Source organism: Orbicella faveolata, unplaced genomic scaffold, assembly GCF_042242905.1.
Source record: "Orbicella faveolata isolate gen_17 unplaced genomic scaffold, um_ofav_v1 contig_35, whole genome shotgun sequence".
Taxonomy (NCBI): domain Eukaryota; kingdom Metazoa; phylum Cnidaria; class Anthozoa; order Scleractinia; family Merulinidae; genus Orbicella; species Orbicella faveolata.
The window spans coordinates 4,260,001-4,271,177 of record NW_028301564.1 but is presented as its reverse complement, the minus strand read 5'-3'; the positions used below and the strand labels follow the sequence as shown (position 1 = coordinate 4,271,177).

Genomic DNA, 11,177 nt, shown 5'->3' with positions numbered 1-11,177 from the left:
GTTACAGCGTAGAGCCCGAAATGTACTCTGGGAATGACTGGCCTGTGTAACCAAGCTTTCAAAAATGGCGGATGAAGTTTACAAAAACTGACTTGCTCTTCCAACAACTTCTAGGACTTTTCTGCGATGACTAACGACACATCTACACCTCCTGTTAAGAGAACTGTAATTGTTCTAGACCACAGTTCGAAATTTTTGTCGCTTTCTAAGCAGCATATTGATTTTGATGGCGGTGGAAAAAAAGGGAAAGGAAAAGGTTCCAGCACATCTTCTCCTGTGTTCAAAAGTTCCTGGACATGCAGTATAGAGGCAGCGGTCGAATACTGTAGAATTGTTTATGATATATTTCCAAACGAATATCTGGTAAGTGAAAGGAAATTTCTTTTGTGGTGTTTTAGGACAGGCTGGTTTCTAATACCCAGGATTATAGCCAAATTATTTACATAGCTGATTTGGCAGCCAGGAAACGTAAAACGATTGGTTGATGTGACAAAGAGTTCTTTTGTTTAACTTTTGGCAAAGCAATGTTTATATATAAACAGACATCTTCCCTTTAAAGGAGGCTACTGTAATTAGCTGTTTTAAAACAGGGAAGAGATTTGTATTTGTTTTCAAACATCCTTTATGTTACTTAAATGTACAACTGGTCAAACTAAATAATTCTTTTCTTCACCAGCCAGCTGTTCTGTGGCTGGCATATCACTAACAGTAGGTGACATCACTAGTATCTGCGATTTGTAATCTGAGATCCTGTTGTAACCTCCTGTCTGGATTTCAAACCTTTCCATGTTGCAATTTTGGGTTGACAGTGTTCATGTTGTGAATTCACTGGTAAAGGGTATTTTTGTGACTCGTGATTGGCCCCTTTTTTTTTCCCGTGAAATGTGAAATGGCTAATTTTTTCCTAGTGAATCGTGATTTCTATAGTCGCTGTGAACCGTGATTTTCCAAAACGTTCTCTTTTATTTTCCGTGAAGCATGAATTGTAAAGGGGCTGCTTCATTTTCCGTGAAACGTGATCTATACCCCCCTTTACCACCCTCTTTTCTGAACCAGGCAGCTGTTCTGTGGTTGGCGTATCATTACTAAAGTTAAGTCCTTGAACGGTTGATGCTAGAGAATGCTAATAAAAATATTTATATAATAAATTATATCAGCAAACCATATTGGCCTCTACCACGATCAAGATTGATTGATCACCTTATCATGAGTAAAGTGGTGTGACATTAAAACATATTAGTCATACATGCATGTCTTTTTCTCTTCTCACCTCAGCCAAAGTTAAAATTTGGTACATCACTATGGGTATCCACTTATTAATGGTTTATGAGGTGAATCCACATGATTTTCACCCCACCCAGCCCCTGTTTATAAAGTGTTTATATAGTACTATAGGAATGAAAGACTGTGTTCTTCCAGAAAAAAAAATCCATCTTCCCCACCCCTCACCCCTCTCTTCTGCTCCTATCCCTCTGAACTTTAGCTTTGGAAACCCCTGCCTATTAACTAAAGGAATTTTTGATCCCCTTCCATTAGTGGAGATGGATATTTCTTTGAACCAGGCAAAAAAGAATTCTTTTACACTGTCTGGATTTTCTTAATGAATGGTTATGAATTTCCTGATTGACAAATTTGTTAATTCCTTCAGGTCAAGGTGGTTGTTTCAGATGATAGTGCTCATGTTGTGAATTCTTGGTCCCATGAACAGCAGTGTGTTCCACAGGTTTTCTTTTTGTTTTTTTAGTTTGATGTTATGGTTTTCTAGCAATCATTGATATTTTTATGGCTAAGATACACTCTCTGTAGCTTGTTGATGAATGCCCATAAGGTGTATTCATTAACAAGATGCCTCATATTCTGAAGATAAAGATAGTGACAATTGTTTATTGCAATTTACTGTAACTGAGCAGCAAACTGATTTATATCAAAGCAAGGTTCATAAAGTCAAAATGGAAAGCATGACAGTATTGTAGAAACCATGACTTTCTCAGCTGTCATTTTGTGGCAAACCATAAAAATACATCTTGAGGCAAACTTGTTCAAGTTTTTCTGTCTCCTTGAATATCAGTGAGACTTATTTATACTGCAGTACCATTTGTTTCACTGTGTTTTGATTTGAATTTCAAGTCTCATGGTTTTACTGTTGATTTTAGTAAACATGCTTTTGTTTGAGCTCCGCTCAAGACAAGTTTTGTTTTTCCATGAACAATGCATGTAAGAGAAATAAAGGGTATGAATATCAAAGGGTAACATGTTAAAAAACAAGTGTACCTAACATGCTACGAAAATGCTCAAGCACATTTCCTTCATGTTAAGATTGTGTTAAAAACACCCGTACAATGTTCACCTATCTCTGAGCAGTACGTTATGTCTGAATGCTATTGTTCCAATATAATTCATTATTTTAATTGCATATAGATCTCTTGATAAGTGTTTTGTTTATTTCATAGTTGCTCAAATCATTTGCTGGTCTTGGCCCTCCTAAGGAAGACAGTGATGAAGACTGTTCCATTATGCATGGCTTAACATCTGCTGTTCAATGTCTGTATGAACCATTGCCACAAAACTCAAAAGCAAACCACACACATACTGGTGATAAAACAGGACGCATCATCTGCCTCACAAACTTGAAAAGGTCAGCAAGGTCCTCACAGTGTTTACAGTAAGGACATTCAAACCATGAAATTTGACATTTTAGAGAAAGAAGGCTCTTCATATAATTAACAAGATTTGCATTTCTACGGTGTAAACATGCTAAAAGAAATGCTCTTGGCCCTCATTCTATAGTCATTAACAAATGTACAAAAATGTCTAGTGCTCACAGTTTGAGTGTCCACAATGGGCTACCTCAGTGCTAACTATTTGCTTAAAGAGCAATGTTTAGCTATGACACTATTATTCCATGAGCATGCATTGGATACGAGATGATAGATAATCAATGAGCAACATAGGGCTCAGTTGGTTATACTCATCTCATATCCAACTAGCATGAGTGGAATATTATTACTTTAATAAAAACACCCCCAAAATATAGAAAGCTAATTAAAAGTTCAAAATAAAAATGCCCCTAAAAATTAGGTGTACACTTATCCTATTTGTATAGCATGGTATAACTGCTCATATACTGTAATGGCTAAGTCAATAAAAAACTCTTGAATTGCATTATCCAATGATTCAGTTTGTTTATAAATTTAAATGGGTGACACATGAAGGGGTTGGTGAATGGTCCTTCAAAAACTGTGGATGTTGCGACATTTTTGTCTTATTTCACGGGCCTTACAGTCTCATCTTTTAAAACATTTTCATTGAAGTCTCAGTTACACAGTTTAAAAAGTCACAAATGTCACAAGCTCAAAAACAAAAATGCTAGGCTTATATTCTTTCAAACTCTTGCATTTACCATTCACCGCCACTAGATCTTGAAATTTTTTTAACTTCTGGCAGGCCAAATCTTAAGGTATCAGTATACCAAAGTTTCTCAGTAAACTGATGACCTTTAAGCACTGCTTTAACCAAAAAGTAAAGTGACAATTTGTCCTCGGGTGTGGACAATACATCCCTGCAAGTGCATAACATGTGTGTGCTGTCTGGTAGCTCAGTGTTCAAATTATATTTTAATTATTATTATTTTTTTTTATTTTTGTACAGTGAGGCCCATGTTCACACTCTGATAGCATGTGTACGAGATGCATTAGAACAACAGAATAGTGGAACAGCTGTGAATGACAGGTACATGAAATTAACATTAATTAATAATAATCATTATGGTAGCTCAGTTGAAAGTCATCCTTCTATTGATAATGATTGTGTAAAATTAATTCACATCATCTTCATTCCCTCAGGCACGCAGACCTCATTTTAGTTCATGTTCCACAGAGTGGAGATAGTGGAAAGCTCACCGAGAAAGCACCAAAGGTATTAATAACTAATATGTAAAAAGCAACCCAGATTAATGAATCAATCAATGTAATTTGGACTGAATAGTTGCATATTTTCCTCATGGTAAAAGGAAATCATTTTCACTTACTATGAGTTTTTGCTTGTGAAGATACTAAGCTTACTGATAGTAAGGACCAATATGCTGTGTATAATTTTTGTTCAGGGTTCACCATCACTCTCCACAACCATCTATTCCCACAAAGCTTCGCAGTTGGTCAGTAAGCTTGGCGCCATGGCTCAGAAACATTTTAATCTGAAATCGACAACAGTCACAGGAATCCCAATGAAGGTATGAACTGTGTTTCAACTATAACATCATAATAAGGGGTATCTGATGGTCCCATTCAATTTAAAAGTGCTCGCAAAATTTAGCATTTGCTCGAATTGCTTGCAAAAATTGGATGAGTGCTCACTGGCTCTTGCTTGCAAAATTTTGGTAACTGCTCACATGCTCGGATTCTCCTTTAAATGTGCTCAATTGCTGGAATTTTGTGAATCCTTTGGGTTTGGGTTAGTGTGGTAGCTTTTAGCTTCTTCTTGTGGTGTTCACAACATCAGGTTAGAAAGCGTTAGATCTTCTGGAGCATTCACCCACTGACTCACGTGAAGCTACACGAAGTTAGTAATTTTATAAATATTATGTCCTAATTTGGCATCAAATAAGGCATAATTGGCTGTAAGCTGTTGGGATTGGTTGAACCATGGTTAGTTTATGTGAATGTGTACTTACCTAACTTTGTGCCTACTGTCCTGTTTTGGAGTTGTCGACCCTGTAACCTGGTGCAAAACATTTCCCTTTAATAAGATAGAGATTCTGGCTAGCAGAACATGTATAAAGTGCTTGCTGTTCACCATCTGTATTTTCTAAAGTGCTCACTGCTCTCAAGACAAATTTTATCACAGCTTGTTCTTGCAAAAATAAATGCACTGCTCACATGCTTGCAAATGCTTACAAAGACCATTCGATACCCCTATAATGTTATTGTCTGTTTCTAGCTGATGTTGCACGTCGGAAGCAGGGTCTTAATTCGATTCCTTGAAATATTTTTTTAATTCTAGGAAGAGCAACACTCTGGTAGTTCAGCTAATTATGATGTTGAAATCTTGCATTCTGCTGAAGTTCATATGGAGCAAACAGTTGCAAGTAAGAATTCCCTTGAAGTCTACAACAACTTTAAAATGTTTGGAAATTGGTGTGGTTTCTGCATGACAAATGGTTTCAAGAATTGCGTATGTTTGTTCAAAACAAACGTTTTTGGTTAGGCTCAATTACCAGCTTATCTGCAAAAATCTAGACTCTTTTGGTGGCTTTGTTCCTGGGAAGCTTACATCTATCATTGGGGGTGGAGTTTTTTTGTCAATTTGGGAAAGGAGGCTTGTTACATTCCATTGAGTTTAGTTTTGTTGGGTGTGTGGGTGGGTGGGGGCGATATTAAGATTAATTGAAATTTTCAGATGTTACAGGCTGGTGTTTTATTTTTGCCTGGAAACTTCCTTTAAGGCTGCTGCACACTAACCGATTTTTTGTCAGCTGACAAAAAATCTTCACTTGTCAGCTAGTGTGCGGTGAATTCAGACAAGTCTGTGACAAGATCAGGACTTGTCGGGAAATATCTGACAGTGCTAGATCTCAAAACATCTTGTTGGGCCTTGTCGGCTAGTGTGCGGTGGACCAAGACAATTTGTTGGGGTTTGCGCACGCCTCGACCAATTAGGAAATGTCATGAGAGTCATGTCAGTGGAATAGGTGCCATCTTGATTTTGGATGACTCGGCCCCAAGCCTTTAACGTGGTTAGTCGCAACAAAAAGTCGGCTAGTGTGTGGCAAGCTCATGGCCCGACAAATTTTAACCTGATTTGACCCCAACAAAAAATCTGCAGTTCTACGCCCAAAAAACAGCTAGTGTGCGGTGGCCGTTAAAAAGTGATTGCAACTCACCAAGGGTTGTTCATCATGAATGTCAAAGAACCCCTAAAAAGCACTAAAACTTGCTTTGAGGGTGTTGTTACAATGTACAGTAGATGGCTGCATTGTACAGATTTTGTACAGACACCCTGAATGATTTTTGACAACTGTGGATTTTGAGAATTTCAACACCTGCTTGCTTTGTAAATTATAGTTAAAATTGATATCTTTTTTAACCTCTGGTAGGTGTGTTCTGTGGTGATGAAACTTTACCAGTAAAAAAAGATGGAACTGTTGCTGTCAAGGACACTGTTCACCTGAAATGGTGTACTCCCAAGAACACGCATGCTCCAGGTTAAATGTTTTCTCCTTGCACATGTGTAGGAATGCTCATAATGTGGTTTAAATGGAATCCTAAAGGAGATACCTGAATTATAACTGGCTGATTTCTAACAGAAATCACACTGTTTCAGCAACAACATAAATGTGCAGTTTGAGAAAAGTTTCATAATTTATGTACCTTAAGGAATTTGGTTGATAATTCTCTTGAGAGAGATGTTGAAAGTTACGCAAGGAGGAGCAAAATTTTTGAAGAGGCTGCGACTGGAGGTGGGGAGGCGGGAGGAAGGGAGGAGTCAAACCAAAATCCTTTCATGGGAGAGGCATGGATGTTTTCTGGAACTGCTCAATACAGGTTTATATTAAAATTATCCCCTGTAAGATACTTCAATAATGAAATCTTTTGACTACATGTAAAAACCTTGAAGTTTTGTGTAACTGATTTTACTATAATTTACCAACAGTAGCTATATTTTATGTCACTGAGGCTTATTTTAATTTTCTGAGCTGGGCTGTTCAAAGCCTGATTAAGCTAACCCAGGATTAGCAAGAATTTTGATTTCAGTTTTGTGACTTTTCAGTGAGTTTTTCTATTATTGTTTGTCCTTCAGTTTTGAAGTTGAATAATCTTAAACTGCACAAAACATAAGCAGTGAAAAACATTTGTAGCCAAGAAAAATTAGTACTTTGGTTATCTTTTAATCCTGGGTTAACATTAACCAGCTTTTGAACAACCCGGCCCTGAAGGTTAACAGAAAGGCAATAACCTGAATGGAGCTGTTGTTGTTGTTGTCGGGCCCGGGTTGTTCAAATGTCAGATAATTAATTGTATCTACTCGATAAGTGTTGACAAAGAAAACCGCGCTATCCATTGGATAGTAATTTATCCAGTGGATAGCATTATTCATCCTATGAACAACTGGGTCCTGGTGGAGTTAAATGAATTGAGTTTTGCAGTCAAAGACATATTTCAATCAAAGCACCCTTTCATTCAATTTTCTTTTAGAGCTTCAGGCATGCACTGGGTGTCACAGAATCACTCCAGTTGAGGTACATATACTGGCTACAATTTAATAACGTTAAAGGTGTTAGTTGTCACAAGCTTGACTCTAAGAAGTTAAAAGTCAAACATATTTAGATCCAGTGGAGGAAACCTACCAAGCAATCATGGTCTAGTCTTAGTAGTGTACTTGGACTGAGCGTTTTCATGAGTATTAGCGTCTTTCGTAAGAGTTGGGGCTCTTCTTGTAGGCTCCCCCCTCCATCCGCTTTCATTCCTCCCTCTTGTTCCACTATTTAATCAGTATGATAGGTTCCTGTTTTTTCCCTTCTGCATGGGGGCTCATGGCTCAATTGCCAGGGTTTGCCAGCGAGCAGTCTCCATGTAGGAGCTGGCAGTCACTAGTGGATACACACAGTTGTCTCAGGCACCCAACCTCCATTTTGCTAGGATGTTGTGAAATGAGAATTTGTGCTGCAATGCATGTCAACTTTTCATCCATTTGATGCAAAAAAGTTTATGAATTTCTTTGTATTTGCTAGTATGCATTCAAAGCTAATGTAAATTGTACTTGTCTAAATGTTATTTTTGCATTTGTGAATCACTATAATTTAAATTTGGATTCTCCTTTTATAATTTGAAGATTAACAGCAGACCTACAGCATGCCTCATATCTTTTCTCCTGCAAGGTAAATCATTCTGACTTGTAGACAGCTATCTCTTATAAAGTATAAAGCTTAGTGTGGAACATAACTAGTCGAGCTCCCACAGGACACATCACTATGAGATCTGAACAGAGTGGCAGGGAGATTGACCAGGAGGTCAGACGATAAATGACTTATCTCATCCACCATTTTTGTACATCCCCTGTTGAGCTGCCTAAACCTAGTGAAGTAATAAATTACAAGCACTGTACCTTCTTGAATGGAGTGCTTGCAGAGTAGGACGCTACTTGATTGTTATCCCTTTCAGTTCTAAAGTCGGACAGAAACTGTTGGTTTTATCCATGTAGTTTACCCCTCATATCTTATTTACTGATAGGTCGACAAGTCATGTTAGAACAGCCCAAGAAGTCTGGTGGAAAACTAGTGTCACACATATTGGCAAGTCATGGAGGTGATTATTTAATGTTATCAATGACTTTCATTATCTTTTACTAGCTGGGTTCTGACGCTGATTGTCGGTTATATTTTTAGGCGACATTTTCATACACTGTCTAGCGACTTATCGGACTCCAATGGAAGATCCCCCGTCTATAAGTGAAGGATGTGGTGGCCGAGTCACAGATTACAGAATCAATGTAAGTCCTCTGTTCTTTCAAAGTCTTGCTGTGTATGTTCTCAGTGGGCCTTTAGGGGACCTCAGGAATACTGTACAGTCATTATGCTTGATTGTGTAAAACGTTATCCCTGTGAAACTATGAAAATTTCACTGCCATCACTTCAACCATATACGAGTACCGATAACGACACATAATTCAACTGTAAAAGATAGTCTCTTAATGGTATCAGAACCTGTTTAAACTGGAAATTGATTTTGTTTATCAACAGGATTTTGGTGAATTCATGAAGGCTAACAGGCTTGCACCGTGTTCATGGAATAAAAAGAAGGGAAAATCACCTCTAGAGAAAGGTATACCTTTTTAGAACTTACCTTCAATCTGTATTGTTTTGACCACCAGTGTTAAGCTACGCTCACAGCTATCGAAAAATTGCGATAAGCATTTGGGAAAAACCTAGCACAAAATCAATTTTTAGTTTTGATATTCCGTTTCCATTCAGAGGTACAACAGCTTTCTGCTTTCAGCTGTACCCATATTGCCTTTCTGTCTCGTCGCGTTAACTCAGTCAATCTGAGGCTTTTAACTGGCGATGTTAATTAAAATAGCTGTCTATATATTTTGACATTTAAAGGTCTTTCAAGACTTGAGCGTTGTACAAGATACTGGCCTATGGTTATCAGTGAAACACTGCTGTGTAATATGATGCAGGTAACGTCAGAAAAAAAGATCTGAATTCTTTGTAAAGGAATATTACCGATTGAACTTAGCCTGAATCTTAGGTAAAAGATCATTTTGTTTAAAATTAAAAGTTGCTTTTGGTTAAAAATTTTGTATCAATTTTTGAGGACTTTTTGTTGGTTTTTTCATTGTTAACAAATCAAAAATCAAGTTTGTTGGGGGAGGAGAAATCAATGTAGCTAGACGTGGTAATGAATTGGACGTGCGGTTTTCCGCTATTTTGATTGGTCGAGGACTTGGAAAACCAACAAAAAATTGTTATTTGATTGGCTGGGGACTTGCGAAGACCAACAAAAGTCTCTCGAACAGTGGTTGTAACATATCAGGTTTTTGTTTGTTGTGCTATTCAAGGAAGCACACCAGAAGATTCTTTAGCAAATAGCTACACCGTCTCCTAGTAGTCTTGTGATCAGTTTTCTTTTTCTTTTCTTTTCTTCTCAAACAGCTTTTAGAACCCCTGCCATTGCTGATTATGAAGGAGACAATTACAGAGAATGATGTACTTGAATGTAAAAGAGTAAGTCTTTGATATAAAAAAAGAAGAATTATTATTTATTTATTTATTTATTTACAGCTGCAACAAGCAGTTTAAGTGCCCATAATGCCAATTTTTTTTTTTCGCTCATCTAACTCTACATTTCACCTAATGAACTTCTGCGAAGAAATTTTTCGATTTGGATAAAACGCAATTTTTTGGAAATCTTTACAAAGTTCAAATTTCTGTTTTCTTGCGGTCGACCCCTGCCGCTGATCACAACAATAACGTGCTCAAAATGGCTACGTAACTGATGCCTGTGACGTAGGTTCAGGAACCTACGATGAAGACTGCTGTTGTTTTCTGGATCATTAACGTTGTTACAAAGAGCGGCAACGTACCTTTCCGGCATTTTAAACTAAATGTAGACAACTCTGAAGCAAAATTTCCACTTGTTTTCAAGTCAAATGAGTCACGACCCAAACCACGTGTTCCTGAACCTACGTCACGACTCACTCCAAACCGAGGAAGACTGGTACGAATGGTGGACCAAAATGGCGGCAAATTTGAACGTCTTTAAAAACTTATAAAAAAAAATTGCGTTTTATCCAAATCGAAAAATTTTTCGCAGAAGTTCATTAAGTGAAATGTAGAATTAGATAAGCGAAAAAAAAAATTGACATTATGGGCACTTTAATTAATAAGGTCAGTGATTACAGCCAAGAATTATTCAAGTTTACTTGCAGAAATTTCTCGTACGTATTTTATTTATTTAAATAGGTGATCTACAGAGTCCAGGCTATGGAAAGTAGAAATGATCCACTCCCCGTGTCCATGACAGGAATCAGAGGAAAAGGACCAAAAAGGTAAACCATAGTAATCACTGGCTTTAATAGCCAATCATAACAAACGCGACAGCGCAGTGAACCAATGAGAATTTGACACGAAAACATACAACCTGCGCCAAGTGCGAGAAAACATACACTCGTGCCAAGCGCGGAAAAACGTACAATCTGTACGAAGAGCGGGAAGACGCGGAATCCGTGCCAAGCGCGGGAAAACACGTACCGGTGCCAAGCGCAGGAAAACATACGCCGATGCCAAGCGCGGGAAAGCAAACGATCTGTACCAAGAGCGGGAAGACGCGAAACCCGTGCTAAGCGCGGGAAAACACGTGGAAACTAAATCACGATTGATTTTTATTTTACTTCTCACTGGTTGAAAAAGAGGGTGTTAGAGCTTGTTTTAATGGTTTTACAATCTAGTTTGAGAGCTGCACTCACGCAAAAGCAAATCAAACTTGATTATTTTTGAAGTTCAAGTTTACACAATTAAAATAAAATAGATATACCACAAGGAAGAGGTCTTAAAACTAAATAATTATATTGATGTTGCCTTTTGTCAGGGAGGAGCAGTATCGCCAGGTGTGGGCTGAACTAGAAACTTTCCTTGAAGCCGCTAGCAAGACATCCAAGATGCATGAAAAGGTGACGCATCT

At 37.8% G+C, this 11,177-nt stretch overlaps 1 protein-coding gene across 2 annotated transcripts in view; it reads left to right on the top strand.

Annotated features, from left to right (window-relative positions):
- Window positions 1-39: 39 nt before the first annotated feature.
- LOC110046651 (integrator complex subunit 13-like) overlaps window positions 40-11,177 on the top strand; it is a 16,273-nt gene continuing 5,135 nt past the window's right edge. Inside the window, exons 1-17 of one of the 2 annotated variants that reach the window (XM_089272877.1) lie at window positions 40-363; window positions 1,649-1,723; window positions 2,451-2,635; window positions 3,649-3,729; window positions 3,843-3,915; window positions 4,103-4,228; window positions 4,999-5,083; window positions 6,092-6,199; window positions 7,191-7,234; window positions 7,828-7,873; window positions 8,226-8,300; window positions 8,381-8,484; window positions 8,735-8,816; window positions 9,098-9,174; window positions 9,650-9,721; window positions 10,460-10,545; window positions 11,085-11,166. In XM_089272877.1, the coding sequence (XP_089129003.1) occupies window positions 127-363; window positions 1,649-1,723; window positions 2,451-2,635; window positions 3,649-3,729; window positions 3,843-3,915; window positions 4,103-4,228; window positions 4,999-5,083; window positions 6,092-6,199; window positions 7,191-7,234; window positions 7,828-7,873; window positions 8,226-8,300; window positions 8,381-8,484; window positions 8,735-8,816; window positions 9,098-9,174; window positions 9,650-9,721; window positions 10,460-10,545; window positions 11,085-11,166 (1,638 nt within the window). In that variant the 5' untranslated portion in view covers window positions 40-126. The remainder of the gene's footprint in view (window positions 364-1,648; window positions 1,724-2,450; window positions 2,636-3,648; window positions 3,730-3,842; window positions 3,916-4,102; window positions 4,229-4,998; window positions 5,084-6,091; window positions 6,200-7,190; window positions 7,235-7,827; window positions 7,874-8,225; window positions 8,301-8,380; window positions 8,485-8,734; window positions 8,817-9,097; window positions 9,175-9,649; window positions 9,722-10,459; window positions 10,546-11,084; window positions 11,167-11,177) is intronic. The other variant, XM_089272876.1, reaches the window with a different exon arrangement.